Raw genomic sequence first — 24,910 nt, 5'->3', positions numbered from 1 at the left:
TGATCAAGTCAAACATCTCAGGACTGCGGAGCAGAGGACACAGCAGCAAATCACTGTGACATTGTCATCATCCTATAATTCTGCCCTGCCTGCCTTTTCCTGGCATTCCCAGCTCTGCTACAAGCTGACTTGTTAACAATAGATTTTTTATTTTCTAAAAATCATTAAAATGTATCATGTCGTGTCTCACAAAGTCATTAATCTGAAGGCTATACTGTTAATTACTCTTGCTTATTAATATATTGCCAGTTCAGTATTTTTTCCATTGATTTGACATTTATCAGTTTTTATAATGTTTAAAAGATAGCAGTATGCCAAATGCCTGTTTGAAGAGTTTATGAAAAAATACATGCACAAAATTAATGAGCGTGCTCAGGAAGCCTACAGGGTTATTTTGATAAAATCTCTCTTTAATAAAATGTGGCTATTTGTCTTCAGTGAAATTAAGCTCAATGATCTTAACTAACATACAAGCGAACTATGTTCTTGCCCAGTGTTTCACACATAGCTACAGCATTAGAAAAGTGCCCTCATTCTATGAGTTATCCAATATTATTTTAAATACTAAATTAAGGTAATTTTGGTGAGAAAATACTGAATCCAGACCAAGGCAGTGCACATGATTTACAGCAACATCCTTAGCTCTCAGCTCATTCAATTGTTTGCTGACATAATATTCCTTAATAACTACTGACTTTCAGGAAGCTTTCTAAAAATACTGCATTTGGTGTCTAAAACAACACACTTTCCTTTTGATTGCTGTGTCTACCTTTTTCATTACTGCATAGATGCCCTCAGCCAGCATCAGCATTCTGGTCAGGTAGCCCCTCATGTCTCTATAACGCGAACTTGCCAACTCAATTATAACTGTATTCATGCATGAGAACCCCCGGTGCATATTACAGATTTCTCATGCTTCCAAAATTACTGTAGAGACAGCTAAGTTTATTGGCTATGTTGCTCCAAAATTATTTTCTTTTTTATATATAGCCAATGTAAATTACGTTTCTTCTTTTTTTAAAGAACAAAGAGATTCTAGGTGGAATATATTTTCTTCCTCTTCCCTATATTCATATGTTCAAAAGTCTCTGAGTCAGTTTCATTATATTGTCATTCCTTTTTTTAAAAAAAAAATCCCTAAGTTACGTGAGTAGCATTCATTTAATGCTCTGCCCCTACTTTGCTATGCCTTGTAAGTGACAGAGCTAGAATCATCCACGTTTGCACACTAGTGCGAAAATAAAAGAATCAAACCTCCCAAACTACCGTCTTCTGCCAAAAACAAGAGAAAGGCTCTTCAGGAAAGTGTTCATATAAAAAAAATTCTACTCTTAAATTAATGAAATTGGTCCATAAATACAGGAAAAGGTGCTCATCTTCATTTGTCATCAGGGAAACGCAAATTTGAGCAACAGTACAGTATGATGTGCCAACATCATTTATCATAATGCTTTAAATTAAAAAGTCCAAAAATGCCAAGTGTGGGTGAGAGTGTGGAGCAACTGGAATGTTTGTACGTCGTCGGTGGGAGGGCGAGCTAGTATAACCACTTTAAAAAACTTTTTGACAAAACAGAGTATGCCAAAGAGTAAAACAGTTTTGCCAACGAATAAAACAGTTTTATCCTGTGGTCAAACAACTCTAAGGCATATACCCATCGGGCATGCACAACACCAAAAAACAGGTAAAGATGTTTATAAAAGGACTATTTACAGAGCTTCAAACTGGAAACCATCTAATTCACTCTGCAATAATAGATTAGATTTTGGTACATTAACACGGATAGAATATTTATGACAATAAGTATGAATAATCGACATCTACATGCAAAAATAGAGAAGAATCTCACAGACATGATTTTGAATGAAAGAAGCCAGACACAGAAGACTACATAATGCATGATAAATTTGTTCTTAGTATCAAACTTGGTTAAGACCTATTCAAAATGTTGATGGAGGAATGGCCTTGAGAGTAGTACTGTGTATCAGAACAGAATTTGAAAAAAAAAAAATTATCTTGCATTACATACTAACTGTTTAATCTTAGAAAAGCCATTTAACCTCCTGGGCTGTATTACTTCTACGTAAAATACGGATAATGAAACCTCAGCTCCTCAAAAGCAAATTGCTGCTCTAATGACCTCTAAGGTCCTGTGTAGCTTTAAGCTTTTTGGCCAGATGAGAAAGTTTCACCACTTTGTATTTTCATCAATAAAAACATAAATGATTCTTTTAATAAAGACAATAATAATAGCTAACAGTGTTCTAAGCACTTTACGTGTATTCCTCACTCAGTCCTCACGCCAACCCTTAGATATAATTTTACGGATGAGAAAACTGAGACTTTGAGAGGTTCAGTAACTTGACCAAAGTCACACAGCTAATAAATTAATAAGCAGTAGAGCTAGAATTCAAACCTAGAAAGTCTAACTCTATAACCCACCTACTTAACTACTCAATATGCAAAGACAAAATAGCAAATAGATTCTATGTAAGCTGAGTGCTTTTAAATGAAGATTAAAACAATATGATACCCAATAGCACAGAACATATTAAAATATAATCTATATTACATATTAAAACTCTGACATTGTTCAACCAAAAGAATAATTTTAATTCATTCATATAAATCCGGCCTCTTTGAGAAAACACCAATTATAGTAACTATGGCTACCAGGCAAGCACCAACCAATTCTGAAGGTCACATTTCTATTTCCTGTATTTGATGCTTTTCTAGAAATGGAGAGGAAATCTGCCTTCTTTGTTTTTTAAAATACAGCCTCTTCTGCAAAAGACATGACAGCATTAGTTCAGATTTGCTTCAGATTTCCTATTTCCATGAACCACCTTTTCTGTGAAGCAGAGCCCTGTGTTCAAACTTAAATCTATAATCCACTGAAAGAAAAAAAAGAATGCACTGAATACTTTCAATTTTTTTCTAATTTCAGTGATTTTCAGTAACTTCCTACTTCCTAGAACGTTAGATGTTTACTTTCTAATAATTCTTTTTTTTTTTGTAACCTGGCTTGAGATTTTACGTACTTTCATTAGTTAGACCTCATCCTATTTCAGATTTAAAGTCATCCAAGATACTTATACTTTATATTTTCTAGAGCTGCCTTGAATGTGTGTCAGTCGATCTTGCTGTTGGCTGGGTAAGAGCTGTGACTGGGATAAAGGATGTGGTGGCAGTGGCTGAAAGGGGGGCAGATAGAGGGACAAAGGCAAACTGCCTACTTGGCAATTCTACCTAGACTCAGCCGGGACCCCAAATGTGTTTATGTCATTGAAAAGCTTAGTTACTAGTCAATAAAAGTGGATCACTTAGATTAATTATAGCAGATGGTTTTAAAGAGAGAAGCAGGCTGGCAAAGCACAGTACTTCCAGATAGAATTTTTCTAGGGCATCTAATTGTATGCTCTTGGACAAGTCACATAATCTCCCTTATTAGGACAATGAAGGCAACACCTAACTTACAGAGCTGTTGTAAAGATCACATGAGAAGCAGAGTATGTGCCTTCTAACCTAAGGAAGTGACATGACTTCATTACAGTTGTGATTATTATTACCTTAATGGTTTGGTGTTGGCATTCCTGCCTTCGGATTTCATTCTGTCTCTGTTTCACTCCATCACAGTGGCTCAGTGGTGGGGACACAAAAGGTTAAGCCCCTCCTCCCAACACTTTGCTTATGTAGATTCAAATAAAGACAAGGGACAGGCTTGGCTCTCTCTGACGTCTTTCCCAGAACAACAACCTTCTCACCATTCAACAGTATTTATTTCTGGATAAAGGGCTGGAGCTGAAGTTACAGAGAGAAAATATAAAGCAGGCTGCAAAATAGGGATGCTGAATGTTGCACAAACAACTCCAATGAAGCCAGGCTGAAAGCGTTAAATAAAGGAGACCAAACAAAACTGGCCACACGCAATGACTTTGTTCATTATCGTCTTGGAAGAGTAATGTTCAGCGGTTAGGTTATGTGTTTTACCTTCCAAGGGCTTTAGAAACAATCACTGATGAATCTCTTTAAACAGTTCTCACTAAAGAATATATTTTGTTAATTTTATGTCATTCAAAAGGCTATTGAGCAAAAGAGTTTCAAAGACAGAATGAGCGCAGTGTATAAGAAGAAGGCTTATGCTTGGGTTTTAAAAAGTGAAACATACAGAACTTAACTTATATTCTGCCAAAAATAAGCTCTCATAAATTATAACGATGATAATACTAGGAAAATTAACATAGGAGAATGAGACAGTTTCCTTCCCCTCATATGTAACAGTGAAACACACACACACACACTCACACACACAACATCATGGGTATGTCTAACTATTGGCTTCTCCCATTTTCAGCACATGTGAAAAGCTGAACTGTCTAAACAAGTCAGCTACTGATTATTAAATTTAAGTGCTATTTATCTTTCATAAAGTAAGTGTTTGCAAAACTTTTCAGAAGCACATTTTCTGAAATATTTTTAGTGATTGGTTTTAAATTTATCTATTTGGAGACAAACTCCCAAATAATCTCTAATACTTCCATATGAACTAAGTGCTTATTTCCTTTATGGGAAAAAAAAAAACTTCTATGACTGTTTACTGAAGATATCTTGCTAGCTTTTGTAAAATGTCGAATTCATCAGAACCAGAAGTTCAAATACCCGAAACACAAACAAATACAGGACACAAATCCTCTATATTTTATGGCGTTTTCATCACTGAATATGACCAGAAAGACAGAGTCACTCCATCCTTATTATTTTTAACCATATGAAAGATTCAAATGAATTATTCTGGCACTTCTCCAGTGATGTTGTGGTCCCCACACTCACTGATCGCTTACTAACAGCTATCACTATTTTATATATGAGACACAGTTGATTTTCAATCATTAACACCAAAGTCTGCCAGAAGCACTTTGCATTAATGAATCTCAAAATATTTTACCATTTCATTACGTCTAACTGCATGCTTTTTGGGAAGATTTCAAGCATAGTCTGATTTAGTAGGCAGCTTTCTGTTGGTAACAGAGACAAATGGTAGAATCAGAACTGAAACTCACAATTTCTGACTAATCCATCTATCATGATGGTCCATTATTTCAATCAGCCTGTCGCTAATAAAATCAACATCACTTACTGCAAATCTATCCTATTCACAGGTAACAATGTAGAAGGATCAGTGGAAAGAATAAAAGAAGTTAGAGCAAAAGTACAATGCCTGCTATTGTGTTATGCATATAAAGTCCGAAAGAGGACCCTTCTTCCTCCTACCTCCAAGCATCCACTTCTGATATTCAGAAAACTACTGAATATCACCACATGCTTTTCATTACTGAGACAAGTTCAAGGAAGAACTCAGATTCCCCCTCCGAGGAAATGAGCTAGTGATCTGTGTGAGAGTGACTGCATCCAATCCTTCCTGGTTCAGCCAAACCTACTTCACTAGGCTAATAATACACTCTAACGAAATGGACTGGCTTCAATGTAAAGTCCAACAAAATTAAATATAAATGAGCTCCTCAGGGAACTCAATCAATGGACTACAAAGAGACTCCCTGATTTTTCTCTGATAACTTGTCACTCTCGTCAGAAGTTGCACCCTGCACACTGCGTAGGCGAGAGTAAGGTATGGCAATGGTAACGGAGCAAAGATTAAAAACCCTAGAAAAGCAGCCAGTACTTTTCTCTCCCTCTCCTTTACCCTCCCTCATCCTTTCTGTCTTGTGTGTGTGCGCATGTGTGTGTATAATTATATTGCACTTATATGGCCCTAGATATACTACAAATTTAATAACAGCCCGATTTTCATATATATTACCTAACCCTTGGTTTAAAAAAAAAAAGAGCTAAATTTTAAGTGCTACTTTTAACAAGGATTTAAGGGCCGTCTTTTAAAGTATAAGTGATATAGATGCAATGATTACTGTTATTAAATAAATGATACAGAACCTGTTCAAAGAGCACTTCCAGACGTCACCAGTGAACTGCATAAACCAGCTGCTAGAAGGCAGGCAGCTTCCTCAGTCAGTGGCGTGAGCCTCTTTTTATGAATTAAGAACCCGGCCCTGTTCACAGTGGACAATCCTCTAACAATGTGTACTTCTGCAGTTTGGGTTAATGGAGTTTCGTATCACCTGCTGTTGAAGGTCACTTGTATCCTGGATTTCTTTGGTCATTGTGGCTGAGTGCAGACTATTCTTAACCTAGTTGGGAGGTATTTGTTATCAAGCAGTGTAATGACAGAAACGCCTTCCACTAAGTTTCTTCCATGTCTTTGCTACCACTGTCACTATACAGAATAGATTCCTCCAAAAAAATTTTCTTGCTAGAATACAAGTACAGCATTTTTAAATGGAAAAGAACTGCTCAACCAAAGTAGAGAAGGCATTCTTCCTACTGCCAGCATCTCTAAAAGCTATTTAGCTTCCCCAGATTAAACCAATGGTGGGTGAATATTTATCAATACGAAGCTTTCTTTTGGCCAAAAGAGTATTCATCACGAAAGTTATGCTCACATTTGCATTCCTTACAGCACTGGCCATCCACATATGCAAGCGCCGACTTGAGGGGGCAGTCGGGATTCGGGCAGATCAGAGTTTCACACTGGATGGTTCCATTCTGAGAAGAAAACAGTATTTTAAAGAATGTCCAAGTTGCAGTTTGGTAGCATTCAAGTATTTTTAATTTGGTTCTTAAATTTCAAACGCCCCACTATTCTCTTTGGTTATTATACAGTAAAACCCATAATACAGAGACCCACAGTAATACAAATTGGCTCATAACACAGATGGTAATTGGCCCCATCTTCTGTCCAGCAACTGAGCTACAGTTCTCACTTCCTGCTGTCAAGTGGATGAGGACAAGGGTGGAGGGAAGGGCACACACTGACAGGGAACTAGCAGGCTGGGGGTATGTCTGGGGTACTCATCTCCCCAGATGACTCCCAAAGTGAGCATCAACAAATGAGGGGGTTTCTGGACTAGCTGCTGCCATCCTGAAGACCCAGTCTCGGGACACAGAAATCTTCCCATGGATATTTAAGCTCGGACAGGCCACCACCATGAATCAGTGCTGACTATCATCACAGGAGGTGCCAACCTGCAGAGGAGACCTCAAGGAATTTGATTCCCCAAGGTCATCCAGAACTCCCAGGTAGCTTCATGTTATCTAGCCATGTTATTGACTTCACCACACCACATCTGATATTTCACTCAATTTGATTTTTGGCACCCATTTAACAAGTGGAGAAGGTTTTACCGCATTTGTAAAATGCCAAATGGTAAAATGCCAAACTGGTAAGAATTTAATATGTTCCCGCATAGAAATCATACAAAGCACGCACACACACATGCATGTGTGGTTATTTCACAGCTAACTTTGATCTTCTTATATCAATGATGTTCCATTTTTGAATGAACTGGATGAACGTGGGAAAACAAATTCTTTTTAGACTTCAGACTTCTTTCCAGTCAACCAGTTTTAACAGATGCATTCATGAGGAATTTGAAAGTTCAAAACCAAACTCATTTTGAACCTTTCCTTGAAGATGAACTTATATTTTTAAAATAAGAATGCACTAAATATTCTACTTTATTAATGAGCAATTAGAGAAATTATATTTATTAAAGCTCTATAATTTGTATTCCACTGTATTAGTAAACTTTTAAAGATTATTTAAAGCCTATCATTTGTTTATACAGCCCAATCTGCTCCCCATACTTCCCATTGCATATACTTTAGTTTTATAAAAATGCATTAATAAAAACATGAGGGGAAAAATCCCTGGAAAAGTTAAGGATTACAAGATAGAATCCTTTGGGAATTCCCTTACTGACCCAATTTAAATTGTTAATGTCATGTGTGTACGGATAAACTTAAAACTTTACAGCATTCTTAAACTATCATCATCTTTAAGGGCTAGAAAGTGTCTTTAATAATGCAACACACAGTTCTTAAGATTTGCCCGGGTTTGCTGTCACTTTAGTGTTGTGTCTCAAGGAAATGGGTCTTGAAATTTTCACGATTACACTGTTTTAATAAATTTTTAAAGAGTGGGGGTGCGGCTGAGTTCCCTTAGTGTGAGCTCCAGCAGAAGCCATACCAGGCATGTGCAGTTCTTACAGCCGTCTGTCCAGGACTCGAATTCTCGGTAGGTGGTTCCCTTCATGGTGCAAGTCTTTTCACAATAGCACTGATCCAGTCTATTCATTCGCTGTTCAGCCCTAGACAGCTGTGGCACAAAGGAAGGGGTTATATTATTCACCATTGCTGCAATGCAGAAATGCAAAATACTCCACTAGGCATCGGATTGTTTTTTAGGTGGACAGCAGTAATGCTGGCTGTGCCCATCAACAATCTGTTATAAATACACTGAAGCCTTTCATTTAGAAGGAGTTTTCCCTTATTTTTGTAGTATATTTGTCCCTTGCCTCTGGGGGAAAAAAAGCATTATTTATAAGATGGAAATGAAGGCTAAGTCAAAATAGCACCCTCCACAGTGCCCAGAGGCATCTTCCATTAATTTTTAAAATGCTTAATTTCATGAATCTGTTTGCTGAAGTGAAAACATAAATTTTAGAATTGATACTGCATCAGAAACAAATCATCGATATATAACACACCTTTCAGCTCATCAGTAACTGTTATGACAACAGCCTGGCGAAACGGTAGGTAAACCCGCCACGTGCTTAAGACAGCAAATAATCCTACAACTGTAACACAGTGCTGGGAAGCTTTGTGGGGACCACTTCCTTCACATAATTCTAGTGTCCATATTCTTTACAATGTCCTCTTGCCTCTTTCCTCATAAAGAAAAACTAAATAAAAATAAATAATGACAAAAACTAAATTAAACAATAAATCCTATTGTAGTAAGTAATGTAAAAGCCAAGTAATCTGCCTCATTCCTGATTTACTGACACATCTGTTATATAGATGGCTAGGGTTTGAATATTTATAAGCCCCTTCCTTGAGTAGGGATTTTGATTCAGTCCTTGTACACAGTAGGGTGTAAGAAAAGTCTCAAAGGTGAACAACGGTGGTTATTAAAGGAACTGTAAGGGATCTCAAGGATTTCTGCGCTCCCTCTGCACTATTTTTCTACGTAGCTTTTACCTTGGCTGATGTTTTGGCTAAAATGTCCTGCAGCTCCATGATTTTCTGCACGAGTCCATGGAAGTCATTGCAAGTTGGACAGGCTGGAATTACAAACACTACATTGGTCAAGTTACATTTAAAAGGGGTTCAATCTGGTTAAGTCTATGCTGACAACTAATATATGAGAATTCCAATTTCACATTGGCATTCTGGACAAAATTAAGCAAAAAGCACACTTTTCATTACACAGTGCAAGAACTAATGGACTTACTGCGATTAAGATCTGGGCACTGAGCAATAAATCCTTGGGGCATGACAAGCAATTGCACATCTTGCATTATACCCTGTGTGTGAAAATTTTTAAAAAGACGTATTACTTTCATCTACCCAAATTATGTTCAACTGTCAAGTTCACAAAGGAAAACATTGCAGAAGAGACTCACCAAAAACCCTGATAAAATCTTTTTGAATACATTGCGTTGACTTCAAACCAAAGGGAAAGAAAAACATCAGGCAAAATAGATGATTACCCATGTACTTTCTTATTGGTAATATTTGTAAAGCCTTAAGATTAAATGTCAAGATACCATTAAGAAGCAATAGTCGTGTTGTTTGGGGGAAGTTATTTTAGTTAGCCACTGAAGAAAGGCTTGAAAATGACCTTTAAAAATCAACCTGAAAATCACTTCTGGTATTAGCAACAGTGAAACTGATACCAATTTTCAGTTAATTACAATCATCAAAAAGAAAAGAAGACAAAAACTGAGTCAGAAAAACAATGCTTATTTGGGCATTTCTTATTTTCCTGTTGGATCTTTTTAAGCAAATTTCTCAATTTAAAAAGGTCAGTAGATTTGTTAAACAGCTACAGCAAGACTTAGTGATGAGTCCTTAGGAGTACAGAAAGTTTAGCATGAAATTTTTTTTACATGCCAGCTGGAAATCACCCATTTTACCCAGAAGGTCACATCATATGCTCATATGTGAAATTTACATGCATCCTTGGTCACTAACGTTTAGTTAGCTTCCAGCTATCAAGACTCTTAAAGCAATGCGCAAATGGAAGCTCAGAAATGACCTCATCAGACACACTCCAGCTGTCCCTTCATGAAACCACCCCTCTCTCCTCCTTCATCAACTTTATATACTCTAATTAATATTTCACTTTATCCCTTTGAAAAAAATTCAAACAGAATATTTAATGACAGAGATGGCAGTACCAACATATTATTAAGACAATTTTGAATGTTCCTACAAAGATTTACCAGTCAAATCCTGGCCTATATATCTTCTACATATTTAATCTGATAAAATAGCATGGTACAAAAAGTGTGTCAGTGTAAATGATAAATATTTAACTATTCTATGTGAATAGCTGAATCTGTTGTTTGCTTGGGGTCTGGATTATGAAAGCAAGGCTACCATGTACAGTTTTATAGTTTGTGCACTGCACAACTCTACTGGACACCATTTACAATCTACAGTAAAAATTATGACCCCTAGAGGAGTACATATAATTGATGTGTGAGAAGCTTTCGAGGCCACATCTGGGCACCATGAGAAAGGCTGCCAGGATTAAACAGAGGAGAGACTTAGCATTGACAGCACAAACTTGCTATCCCTTATGGAGGAAAAAAGCCTTGACTTTTCAGGATTCACAAGCATGGAATCAATTCCCCATGACTGTCTTTGGGCAAGTTACTTAACCTCTCTGAACTGGTTCACGTATTGATAAAAGGGTGAAGAAAAGACCCTGCACCAAGGCCAGCAAGACTAGGATTTGATGAAATGATATATTCAAAGCACCTGGTTTTTTAGGTAATAGTTTTAAGTTTTTAAAACACCTTTCTAGGATTACAAACCTTTCTTAGAACACAATTTTAAAGTTACTGGGAACTACTCTACCTGGAAAGCCATGAATTAGACACACCACCTATCATTCTTTTATTTCACAACCATTCGTTGAGCCACTTCTGCATTATAGGCATCGTGAGAGTCACTGGAGGAAAAATGATTACACTATGGGCTGCAGCCAAGCGATTTTCTGGACTTTCTTTCCTTATCCTCAAATACAGAAAGTTAAATGGGATGTCTTTTAGATCCTTTACAATGATGCAGTTTTGTGGAGGGTCTCTATTAGACACTAAAGAAAAAGATATAGATTATCACTGCTTTCTAGCCCTGATAGATTGATCATATATATGTACTCCTTTCTTTCTCACTTTCAGGAGTACAAGGAGACTATGAATAAGAAATATTGAAAAGTTTTCATCTTCTATTATTAACATCTCTGTAAAAAGACCATCAAAGATTATATTTCAATGGTGGAGAGTTTATTTGTATATTAACATTTTAGATTTTTATTACTTTGAATGCCTAATTTCAAGAACATGTTAACAGCCCTGATTGCAGCCTTGTGATCATCTCTGTTATGTCTAAAGATCAAACTCATTTGGAAAAAAAGAGAAAATAGTGTAGGCCAGCTCAATAGAACACCAATGTAAAAAGAAAAAAAAAAACCCACTAAAATAGAAATAGAAAACAAATAGAAAAAACTGTACAAATTATTTTGCTTTCCACCCCAAAAAGCAAAAAGTACTTTGCCAAACTCAGTAGAAAGCATTTATATTTACACTTGAAGCTCAAACTTTAACCAAAAGATACCTTAAAATATCCATGTGCATTATTTCTCTGTCCCAGCCAAAACGTTGTGCCCAGAGGCAAGTCTGTGGAAGGCTTTTCCACCACTCTTTCATATATTCTGCAGAAAAGAAACAGCATGTAAGTAATGTGAGTTTACAGTCATTTTTCAGAATCTTCCATTTCCTGAACTGGGGACACTCCACTTACTTATTGCAGTCGACGTGTAATACCAAGTGGGAGGCACTGATGGCCACGGACAGCCTGTGCCACTTATCATCAGCCAAAATGTAGGGGAACACTTCCGTGTGAGGGTGGTGGCTGCCTGAGCGGTAGTGTAGTCTGACTTCATTCCGATGGCCACTGCTCTCCAGTTCCAGGTACCTGCACAGAGAAGAAGAGTCATATAAATAATTGACACAGAATGGCCATCATTAAAAAGCCCACAAATGATAAATGCTGGAGAGGGTGTGGAGAAAAGGGACTCCTCCTACAATGTTGGTGAGAATGTAAATTGGTGCAGCCACAATGCAGAACAGTATGGAGGTTCCTTTAAAAAATGAAAATAGACTTACCATAGGATCCAGCAATCCCACTCCTGGGCATATATCCAGAGAAAACTCTAATTTGAAAAGATACATGCACCCCAATATTCATAGCAGCACTATTTACAATAGCCACGACATGGAAGCAACCTAAATTTCCATTGACAGATGACTAGATAGAGCAGATGTGGTGTACACACACACACACACACACACACACACACACACACACACACACACACACACACAGGAATACTACTCAGCCATAAAAAAGAATTAAATAATGCCATTTGAAGCAACATGAATAGACCTGAAGATTGTCATACCAAGTGAAGTAAGCCAGAAAGAGAAAGAAAAATACCATATGACTTGTATGTGGAATCTAAAAAACAACACAAATGAACTTATTTACAAAACAGAAACAGACTCAGAGACATAGAAAAAAAAACTTATGGTTACCAGAGGGGAAAGGGGGTGGGAAGAGATAAACTGGGAGTTCGAGATTTGCATACACTAACTACTATATATATAAATTAGATAAACAACAGGTTTCTACTGTATAGCACAGGGGACTATATTGAATATCTCATAGTAAGCTATAATGAAAAAGAATATGGAAAGGAATATATGCATGTATATGTATGACTGAAACATTATGCCATACACCAGAAACTGACACAACATTGTAAGCTAAATATAAGTCAATAAAAAAGTTATAATATAAATAAAAATGATTGGCAGGACCTCTGTTTCCAGAAAGATGAATCAGATGTACTTTTCCTATTCCTCTCAGTAAGTGCTACCAAACATTCTACTGTAAAACAAACAATAAGAGTCTGAAACATGGAGAAAATATTTTGAGGAGGAACCAGCAAAGGCAAACATAGGCCATGAAATTAGAGGAGAAAAAAGGGCAAGTCATGTCCTAAAGGCCGAGAGATGAAGAAGACGCCTCGAGAAAGAGGGAGCAGTCAACTGCATCAATCAAACGCCGCTAACAGGTCAAGTAAGATGAAGGCTCAACCACTGGATTTAGTAAAACAGAGATGTTTGGTGACCCTAACGCTATTTCAGAAAACCTCAGAGAAGAAAGCCTACTTGAAGTAGGTTCGAGAAAGCGTGGGCAGAGATAAATCAGAGACAAGTACAGACACTTCGGGAGAAATGGGAAGATAGCTTCTGAAAGACATGATATCAAGGAAAGTCTTTCTGTATTTTAACTGGTAAGAAATAAAATACTGGAAATAATCCTGCAGAAGAAGGAAATTAACCATAATTGGAAGAGAGAAGAAATTAGAATAAAGCAGAAACCATAAAATAAAATATAAATTAACTACATTTTAAGTACAAAAAATTTTGAAATTTCTCAATGGAAAAGATACTATAAATAAAATTAAGACAACAAATGACATTCTGTAAGACAAGATGAAATGTATACATATCAAAAGTTAATGTTCACAATACATAAAGAACACCCACAAATCAATAAAAAAGCAACTCAGTGGATTCACCCATTAGATTAGCAATAATCAAAATGATTAATGATACCCAGTGTCAATAGGAATGTGGGGATAAGCACTCTGATCCACTATTTGTGGTCAAATTAATTGACAAGGACTTCTTGAAAGGCAATCTGATAAAACTATGAACACATTAAATGTGCATACTCTTTAAATCAGCAATTCCAATTCTAGCCTGCAATTAACAGCACAAATTAACAATGATGTATGCAGAAGGTACTCACTGCAGACTTGAAATTGTGAAAATCTGATATAATACCGAGTTTCTGCTCACAGGGGAATTATAACACATCCATATTCTGGAACACTATGCTACTCGCTGAAAGAATGAGGTTCTGACATGAAACAATGCCAAAGTTAACTATCAAGTAAACTAAAAAAAGCTCTACTGAATCCCATTTAGTTTGACAAAACTGTGTGTGTGTGTTTAGAAAAAAGATCAAAATATGTGCCAAAACGTTAACCGTCGTCACCTCAAAGGAGTGAATTTAGGGGAAAAGGATGTGAAGAACCTTCTCAAATATTTTTACAACCTTGAATGTTCTTTATTAATTATGTATTACTTCTTTAATATAATATATGCAAACACATATGTAGTAAAAGTTCTATTTTAAGTTAAAATAATAAACTAAGTAGTCAAGAATATAAATCATGTTTAGAACTTATTAAGGATAAATAGAACACCAAAGAACTTATTAAGGATAAATAGAACACCAACTTGTTTGGGTTTAGATCCAGAAGATACCAATCAGAGAATCCTTTCTGTCTTATTATTTGATAATAAGTATTCATAATTTAATCAACTCAACTAGTGAAATCTATAATGATGGAGAGGTGTTTGCATTTAAAAAAAACACCTGCAAACACATCGCCCCATTGTTCTGTAACTACAATTCTTAACACACGGAGGCAAGAACCTTAGCACTGTTGTCGGTCAGGTCTCCTCCTCTGGACAGTATTAGAAATGTCTCCTGTATTGGAGTCCTAAACTTGAGGCACTAACAGCATCCTTTGATAACAAAGAGGCTGACACAAGGCTCCCCAAAAAGAACAACCCTTCAGAAGTTAAATATTTTACTAAAAGTTACATTTGTATTAGCATCATTCACTTGTTCTTTTTCAATGAAATGAAATAGATAAGTCATCCACAAAACACATTCAGTGAAGAAAAAAATAATGATATAAAACACTTAGAGGTGTGCCTGGCATGTGGTTAGTATTCAATAACTACTAGCTCTCATTAAAAGAAGGGAAATCAGGTTGAAAGAAGTCAATCCAAATCTTCAAAACCAGTCACTATTAAGATGCACAAAATCATACAAAAACATCACATTACAGGAAAATATGATTATTGCATAATTATACGTTTAAAAGTATCTGTGATGAACACTAGGCATATTTCAATGAATCTTTTATCTATTAACAGTTACATTCATCTCCAGAACTCCACCTGTACCCCACTGGGCGGCATCTCAGTGAGAGGCAGGCCTGGACCTCCTCACCCCTCCCCTCACCCCAAAGCTCAGCAGATCAGTGTGGTTAAGCCCCCAAGCCTTAAAGTCTGACCTCCTGGTTCACATCCTGGCAGCCTTCCTAGCAGTGGCAAGCCGCGTCACCTCTCTGTGCCTCGTCAGATTACTCAACTGCAAAACAGGGATATGAACTGTACTTGCCTCAGAGGCCTTCTGGGAGGATTGGAATGAGTTAAGAAAGCACTTAGAGCACTACTTGACACACACAAAACATGTCAGCTATCTTTTTCATTTCAAAAAGCCAAGGTCAAATTTTGTCTCTTCCTTCCTGGTGGTACAGCCACAGGCAGGCCCACGACACATCCCAGCAACCTGATACTCTTCTTCCAGACTGGGTATCCGGATGCAGCACAGCAGGGAAGGGAAGGAGGAGGGACCCCTGCATGGTGGCAGGGCAGCAGCATCGCAGTCAGCTATACTGAGGTCACTCTGCATCTTGCTTCTCGTTTGCTAGTCCACCAGGGCTGCCTTTGGTTATTGCCTGCTCCAAACGCAGGTGCCCCAAGCCTCCTATCAGTTCTGTTAAACTGCCCTCCCCACCCACCCCCTCCAAAGTCCCCTTACGAGCCAGAACCCTAATTAATACATTACAATTGTGCACACGGGGAAAATACATAATTGGAATAAAATGTATCAACATTTTTAAAAGCTATTGAGTGGTAGAATCATGTGTGATTTTTAACCTTCTCTGCATTGCCCTTTATTTCCCCCTTTTAGGTTTAATGAGCATTTACTATCTTAAATTAAAATCACATTTCAAATCCCAAGAAGATAATTTGTCACACTGCAACATATCATGTCTCCCTGATTTGTTATTCATAATTTTGAGAGGTAACTAAAACCAGAAATAAAGTTCACCCTTTATCATAATTGATGCCCTTGTTAATCAAATATCCTTTGCAATGGCAGAAATATAAACTAAGATTAGGCTTCAGAGAAAGAGGCAATGGTGGCAGGACATCATTCATTTTAACAACCTCCTTCATAACTCAAGATCAAAGGATTAAAAATAAGGTCATGTCTCATCTGACGAAAAGGTTGCATGCAACAGGAAATGAGAATTTTTCTGCTGCCTTAAATTGAACCTACATAGAAAAATGATCAGATCATCTCAGAACATTAAGCCATAATCCAGGTGTAAATTCATCACCTGAAGAAAAGCCACATGCACTTTTAGTGCCAGATGCATTCTTACTGTGGTTCACAGCTGGTACAGTTGCAAAGGAGTCACATGCACAAGCTTTGGAATCGAAAAATCAGCTCCGCCTCTAGCTACTACCTATGACCTGACCTCTCACTGCCTCAGTTTCCTCATCTGTAAAATAAGGATTCAACGTGACAATCCATATAAAGCATGGCGTCTGAAACAAAATGAGCACTCAGTAAATGGTAACTATTTGTATTATTTGTCAATAATCCCAAACAGGCATCATTTATAAAGTCCAGCTTCCTTATAGCCAATTCTGTGAACAACAAGCAATTTGAATACATTTTTAAGGGAAGTACTAGGACCTCATGCATGCTAAGCGTGCACTCTACCACTGAGCTATACCCACTGCCTCTAGAAAACATTTTTTTAGTTGAAAAAATGGAGAAACTGAGAGGTATAAGTTACAGGCAAGACAGAAGATTATTGCACTTTCATAGAAACTGGCTGACAGCATTATGTTGGCTGTAGAATAACAAGTAAAACATGAAACGTGAAGTCCAGTAGTACGGCCAGAATTATTGTGTGTTAGGCGGCTGCGTTCGTCTAATATGGCTGTTTCACCTCGCCTTTTCCAATGATGCCCTCAAATACTGAGAAAGATGGAAGAGAGGGGAGTAAAAGAGATCGTCTTGGGCATCCCTCATTAGAATCATATTGATTCTATTTTTGTTCATTTGTTTTCAATGGTATTTGGTCATCAGCAAGGCTGTATAATGTAGCAAATTAAAAGATCTCAGAGTCTTACTCCTGTCTCCACAGTTCATCAACAGGACAAGTTAAAAATCTTCTCCAAGTCTGTTTCTTTCCTTATCAAATAGGGGTAATAAGAGCTGCGACCTTCACAGTGAAAAAAAAAATGTGACAATGAATATATGTATGTTCATGTATAAGTGAAAAATTGTGCTCTACACTGGAATTTGACACAACATTGTAAAATGACTATAACACAATTTAAAAAATGTTAAAAAAAAAAAAAGAGTTGATGATCTTATACGGTCATTTTACAAATGAAGTAAGAGTTACAAGTACTTACTTTGCACAGTCCTGATAGAGTAAGCACTCCACACAGGTTATGATTATGTTTCTATTTCCTATGACATATTTCTGCATGTTATTTAAACACCTGTAATTTCAAGGTTGATTTTAACTTCAGCATGAATATCAGACAGAAAGTAATTTAATGAGAATCTACCCAAGTAACGAAGCTTGAATCTCATCTCTGATATTCCCATCAAATGGTCATCTAGTTTGTTTGAATTCATCTGGTGACCAATAATTCATGACTTCATAGGGTCGATCATTTCATTTTTATAAAACAAAGACCTTCCTTCTCTTAAACCATAAAAGGAAGACTATTTTCTAAACTGTGCCTTATTCGTTCATCTATTCCAGCGAATATTTACTATGGGCACTGAGAATATGACAATGAATAAGGCCAAATAACACTGAAGCTTAGAGAGCCTCAACAAGAAGCACATTATTAACAGAAAATTAAGTTTAGCTATTTCAAAACTAAAAATAATACTACTATGAAATTCTTGCTGCAAGGAGAGGGATGTAGCTAGATCAGTGAGGATAAAAAAGCTTCTTCATAAATAATATAACCAGGAGCCAAAATTATATCACCAAGGGGAAAGATCGGTAGCAAATGGAACTGATTCATGATTGAAGCCCTGGGATCGAACATGACAGCTTGAATAACAACCTCTCCATCTTATTACCCCAGATAATTGTGTTTACAATAAAATAAAAGGAAAAATGGCCGTTCATGAAATGGAGGTAATTTATTACTACTAATGATGAGGCCATCATGACACAAAAATGTTCTAAGAAACAACACTTTGAGCTATGATCCTGGAGGGGAGGAGAATTTAGTGGCATCGTGGGTATTTTTAAACTATCACTTTGAGAAAGGTCTTGTACAAGGATGGAGAAAGAACAGATATGATAAAGCACTGATAATAAGGGAGTACTCACTCCACAGCACGGGGCACTCACAAAAGTCAAGGAGCTGAAATGAGTTGTTGGAAATCTACTGAATGCCAGGTCCTCTCATAACCTCAATTCACTTAGTTGTGACTGAGACCAGGCAGGTAGAAATTAGAAAAAGACTGGAGAGAAAGAGTACTAAGAAGTGGCAGACTCAGAGAAGATGAGTCTCCCCTGCTTTATCAAGAATGAACAGAAGAACACACCGGCACGCGCAAGGTTGAGGAAGACTAACTGGGGAGGTTGGACTGCTAGAAATTATCATACTAAGTAAAGTGAGTCAAGCAGAGAAAGACAAATATTACATGATATCACTTACATGTGGAATCTAAAAAATGATATAAATGAACTTGTTTACAAAACAGAAATAGACTCACAGACATAGAAAACAAACTTATGGTTACCAAAGGGGAAAGGTGAGGAGGGATAAATTAGGAGTTGGGGATTAACAGATACACACTACTGTATATATAATAAACAACAAGGATCCACTGTATAGCACAGTGAACTGCATTCAATATCTTATAATAACCTCATAATTGAAAAGAATCTGAAAAAGAACATATACACATATATATGTATAACTGAATCACTTTGCGATATACCTGAAACTAACACAACATTGTAAATCAACTCTTCTTTAACTGAAAAAAGATTTTCTTAGAATTCAATGTGCAGTGTGAGAGAATCAAGGAACACTTCATAGTTTTTGGCTTGAATAAAACTAAAGTTGCTTTACATGAGATGAATAATCTACAAATAAACAAAAATAACAATAATAACTATGGCAAACATCGTATTTAAAGATGGAATATCAAAAGCATTCCCCACGAGATTGGGAAGATTAAGATGCTAGCACACTTTTACTCCATATTTATTCCATATTGAATTGAATAGCCAGGGCAAAAAAGAAAGGAAAAAATCTTAAATGTATGAGAATTGAAAAGAAAGAACTATCACTGTTATTGGTAGTCAATATTATAATAAATAATAAATGAATTCATGAATAAATGAATAATAATGAATTATGAATTAATTTGACAAAGATCACTGGAAGATTAATGTGCAAAACTCACTTGTATTGCTAACAACTAGAAAATAAAATTTAAAATGCACCAATTAAATTAACATCAAAACATCACATACCCCAGAATAAATTTAACAGAAAACGTGCAATAACTCTATAAAATAAATGAAATAAAATGTTACATGAAATCTTACTGAAAGAAATTTTAAAATCTCTAATGGAGATACATAAATCATCCCTCAAATTTAAATGTAGTTTAATGAGATTCCAACCAAAAATCAAGCTGACTCTAGAATTACAAGCATGTATAAAATGTGAAAAATGCAAGTATATCCAAGATATTCTTGAAGAACAACAACAAAATTTGGAGGGTTTATGCTACCATATCTAAAATTATTATAAAACCACAGTAGTTAAACCTGCAATAGAAATACGGACTAACAGGGCCATACAGATAGCTTAGAAACAGGCCCATACATATAGGTTCAGCTGATTATAGCAAAAGTGACTATAATTCTTAGAGAAAATAATGGTTGTTTAAAAAAACTGGGGAGCATCAATTAATATCCATATGGGAAAAAGGAGACCTTTGCAATGATTCTCAACTTATATTTACGACCTATGAGTACAGGCTATGTACAATAAGACCGTCACTCCCTGAGAACTCAGGGTGTCTACTGGGAGACTAGATTCATCCCATCCCACTCCTGAAAGCATCTCCAAACCTATTCTGCCTCTGGTCCTTGTTCCAATGTGAAGATGTTAATGATACTTGAAAGGAAGGTAAAGTCTCACCCTTCACTAACTCTCCAAGAGGGGTTTACACTGAAGTGTGGTAGGTTGAGAAAGGGTCACTGCATTCTTTCCTTCTTTCTAAAACTTTTCCAACGTACTATCCCCATACTATATAATATATAACATTCTTCTCATTTCAGAAATGGTCATACTTTTTTCTATACAACTCAGATTAACATATTAAGAGGAAAATTAGAAGATCTGGTGATTTACATATAAGCATCAGCAGTTCTGTGTTAAAAGACTTTAAGGAGTTGTGTGTGTGTGTGTGCGCGCGCATATGTGTGTGTGTTTAATATAGTTAAGTAATGAAATACATTTGATCTCAAGGGATTTATCAACTGAGGTATCACTTCATTTGAACTTAAAGGTGAAACTCCTACAGAAGAGTTATTTTTAAAGACCTATATAAAAACATAAATTTCTTCCCTGACTGGGTATATGTAATTCTATTTCTGCAGGAAGGAAGTAGAGTGAATTATCCCTGGATTTGGGGAACCATCCATGATGGATGTTAATGGTCAAGTAGGGTTCAAAAAATATAGAAATTATATTTTGCACATCAAATTCTCAGAACACATCCACTTTAATATGAAAGGATCTATAAATATATATACACGTAGATAAGTAAGAAGACAGTAACATGCTTACTGAGGAATCATTAGTTACTTGATCACCTAGTGCATAAGATATTCTGTGCTTAATTTTACTTTAAAAAAATCAGTATTATGCCATTTTTTAATTTCTGAATTTGGCTATATAGGTCAAACTCTTTTGTTAAAAGGAAAATAAATTCATCTTTTCTGTATGTAGTTTTACTTGTTAGAATGATTTAAGTCAGCCTGAAGGAAAGAACTTGGTGATCTCTTAAAATTCATATACATTTACAAACAAATTAAGTATTATTGTAGTTTTGCATGAATTGGGATTTGTGTTTGTGTGAGTGTGTATTTATATATATATATATATATATATAATTTATATATATATATATATATATATATATATATATATAAATTAAAAGAAAAAATATTTTTCTCAATCATGCATGCCACAGTGGTGTTATTTATACTGCATCAACTGCAACAGGCCATGATGGTGCTATTGAAATAAAGAAGTAAATTTTAAGAAAAAATATTTCTAGATGAAAAATTATATATATATATATATATATATATATAATTATATATTTATTTATTTATTTATTTTATATATATATATATTTATATATTTATTTTATATATATATATTATATATATATATATAAATATATGTATTCCCAAGAGAATATGTCAACGTTCTCTTCAATTTCCAGATACTTAAGTGGCTTTACAAGTGTATTAAGGCAAGCATGCAACTGCACTATTTTAAAGAATAAACAAGAAACAATATTTTGGAAGAAAATTATATTCCCAAGATGGCAACTTTTCATCTTCACCTTCACCTAAAAAGTGATTTATGATGCTTTTAGGAACACAACTATCTGAAGCGACTAAGTGACCCCCCAAGACCCTCAATGAACTTTGATTTCATGCAGTATTTTATTTGGTTTCAAATCTTCCCCTTAAATTAACATTTTGCTTTCCTAAGGTCCTAAAAAAATCGATAGGACTTCCTTGGGCCAATAGAGGTTGGCCTGTGTAGGAATTTCAGGCAGCTTTATATGTAACACATTCTGAAACTATGGGCAGACAATAAAGGAAAAGCACTGATGCATGTAAGACAGCTAGACGTTCTAGGCAGGCTGCATTTGAAAGGAAGGAATTAGTCACAGGGGAGAGTAAGCTGTCAACACTGCAGCGTTTGTTTTCTGACATGCTTCATGGGTCATCATGTCTCCTCTATTGTTCAAAATAAATAAGAGCCAAGGAGTAAGGCAACAGGATTCATGGGTCACCCACTGAGGTGACATTTCGCTCTCAGTGAGCCTATTACTTCAAGCATTCCCAATTGAAATGGGTACAGAACACCACTAACTAAAGAAAATAGATCCAGTCTGGCCCCAAATTCTAGCTATTATAGAAATCTTAAAAAGGTAGGAATCTTATGTTTAAGTTTTAGCATAAACTTTTTATGAAGAAGCAATTAAAAATTTAAAAAATATTTTTCCCAACCATCAGGCCACCAGGGCTTTATTTATACTGTGTCAGCCTCAGCAGGCCATGATGATGCCATTGAAATAAAGCAGTAAATTTTAAGAAAGAAAATTTCTAGATAAAAAATTTTAGGATAACAAAAAAGTTAAATAGAGGGAAAATATATGATTGTTGTCTTCAACAGAAAGCAAGAGTGTTAACCCTGTCAATAGAGTTCTCGGGTTTTGAGGGAAGTAGAAAGGCCATGGGACTGCTCTAAAACATAGAGAAGTTGTCAAGTAGTGGTTAGGAGAACGGGCCCTGGAGCCAGGCAGCCTGGTTCAAATGTTGATTCTGCCACTTACTGTAACCTTGGACATAAGACAAACCCTCATGGCCCCATTTCCTTATCTGGAAAATAGGGATAATAATGGTATCTACCTCCAAGATGGTGACGCACGTTTAACGAGATTAATCCATGTCAGGTATTTAGGGGACTACACGACGCAAGGTAGGAACCTCGTAAAGTGTTCATCCTTATAATGCAGAGAAAACATTTCAATGAACCTAAGAAATCAACCAGAACCCGAGACCGAGTATCAGCAGGTGCTCTGCACTTCTCGTTCGGTCCCTCCTCAAATATCTACCAGCCATCTTGACCGTAGGCACTGTGCCAGGCACGAAGAATGCTGGGAAAAGAGACCACGTCCAGGCCCTCAAAGAGCTTCCCATTTCATCACCTTCCTGAGCGGACACTCCCCTGGATGATAATCTGCTGTAAATGTAGGCCTTCTTTTTTCATGTCTAGGATTTCTCCATTTCTGCCAAGACTTTATATTACATCACCATACATTTTTATACTGTTTTCATATTTATTAGTTCTTATTACTCTACACTATCAAATCTAGTTACAAATGGAGAGCTTAAACATAAGCAAATTTTTCTCACTCTGATTGAACAAAACTCCTGCATTAGACCTTGGATTCTGACAAATTGGAGAATACAAAGATTTTGTCATTTATTTATTTCAGTTACTGGTTAATGGAAAATAATCAATTTTTTTAATGAAGAATACATGCATTTTTAACCATTAGAAATGTCAAAAAGTGAAAATTCAATAATTAGATGTCACAGAAGGCTAAATGTAAAAGCCCCTCAGCAAAATTTGCCCGGAAATATAACTTATCTACACTCTGATCTTGTTTTTATAAATATCTGTGAATTTTGGTTCAATAAATGCAACACTATATATAAAGCTATAAAGACAAAGGTAGAAAAGTTAGGCAGATCATCTGTATGGAAATGAGATATGATTTTCTCCAAATTTCATTCAGTATAGATGAATAATTTTAATTAAAGAAAAATACAGTAGTTAACTTAAAAATGCCTTACATAGTGACTGCTGATATGCACTTAAAATGAGATGCAATAAAGTTTGAATTACCATTTTTAGGGATATATTTTACATGACATGTGTTCCTCAAGTTTTTGACAGTACAAAAAATGAATCTGAGTTAGAATGAGTTCAATTTTCCATTTTATCACTTTACTCATGTCACTAAGAAGCAATTGTATCTGATACAGGTGGGAACAGTCAGTGGATATTAAAGCAGGTGAGTGAAGGTCTGATGAGGAACAGAATATTGGAATAAAATTGAACTATCTCCCCATAAAATACTAATCAAAATCAAAGGGAAAAATACTGTAGAAGCTGGTGGATCACCAATTTGACCAGGTGACCAACATTAATATCATCAATGGTAGAATGTATTGACATAGTATACCTCCAGATGTGGTCAACATCATTTCTGCTGTATTCCTCACAAGAATGCATGGCCTGAGTGATGAGGAAATATCAGATGGATCCAGATTGAGAGTGATAATATGGAATGAAATGACTATACTTCTGAGACCATAAAGTATGCTAAAACCAGGGAAAGACTGGAGCTATTCCAGGTTGAAGGAGATAAGATGTGACAACCAAATGCAACATGTGTTCAAAAATGGAATCACAGACCAAGAAGGAAGAAAGAGGTGTATCACCTCACACCAGTCAGAATGGCCATCATTAAAAAGTCCACAAACAATAAATGCTGAAGAGGGTGTGGAGAAAAGGGGGCCCTCCTACACTGCTGGTGGGAATATAGTTTGGTACAGCCATTACGGAAAACAGTACGGAGATTCCTTAAAAAACTGAAAATAGAGTTACCCTGTGATCTAGCAATCCCCACTCCTGGGCATATATCTGGAGAAAACTCTAATTTGAAAAGATACATGCACCCAATGTTCACAGCAGCACTATTTACAATAGCCAAGATATGGAAGCAACCTAAATGTCCATCAACAGATGACTAGATAAAGAAGTTGTGGTATATTTATACAATGGAATTCTGCTCAGCCATAAAAAAAAAATAGTAAAATAATGTCATTTACAACAACAAGGATGGACCTGGACATTGTCATATGAAGTGAATTAAACCA

The 24,910-nt window shown here is 36.1% G+C and overlaps 1 protein-coding gene across 4 annotated transcripts in view; it reads right to left on the bottom strand.

Moving 5' to 3' along the window:
• Positions 1 to 24,910, bottom strand: part of NELL2 (neural EGFL like 2) — a 288,103-nt gene that overhangs the window by 198,401 nt on the left and 64,792 nt on the right. For all 4 annotated transcript variants that reach the window (XM_074374993.1, XM_010964165.3, XM_010964166.3 and 1 more), the window contains 6 exons: positions 11,947 to 12,120; positions 11,761 to 11,857; positions 9,368 to 9,440; positions 9,115 to 9,197; positions 8,102 to 8,230; positions 6,516 to 6,618 (listed from right to left, as the gene is read on the bottom strand). In XM_074374993.1, coding sequence (XP_074231094.1) covers positions 6,516 to 6,618; positions 8,102 to 8,230; positions 9,115 to 9,197; positions 9,368 to 9,440; positions 11,761 to 11,857; positions 11,947 to 12,120 — 659 coding nt within the window. The remainder of the gene's footprint in view (positions 1 to 6,515; positions 6,619 to 8,101; positions 8,231 to 9,114; positions 9,198 to 9,367; positions 9,441 to 11,760; positions 11,858 to 11,946; positions 12,121 to 24,910) is intronic.

Source organism: Camelus bactrianus, chromosome 12, assembly GCF_048773025.1.
Source record: "Camelus bactrianus isolate YW-2024 breed Bactrian camel chromosome 12, ASM4877302v1, whole genome shotgun sequence".
NCBI classification, from domain to species: domain Eukaryota; kingdom Metazoa; phylum Chordata; class Mammalia; order Artiodactyla; family Camelidae; genus Camelus; species Camelus bactrianus.
Note: the sequence above shows the minus strand (reverse complement) of the source record. Positions and strands in the feature narration are given on the sequence as shown.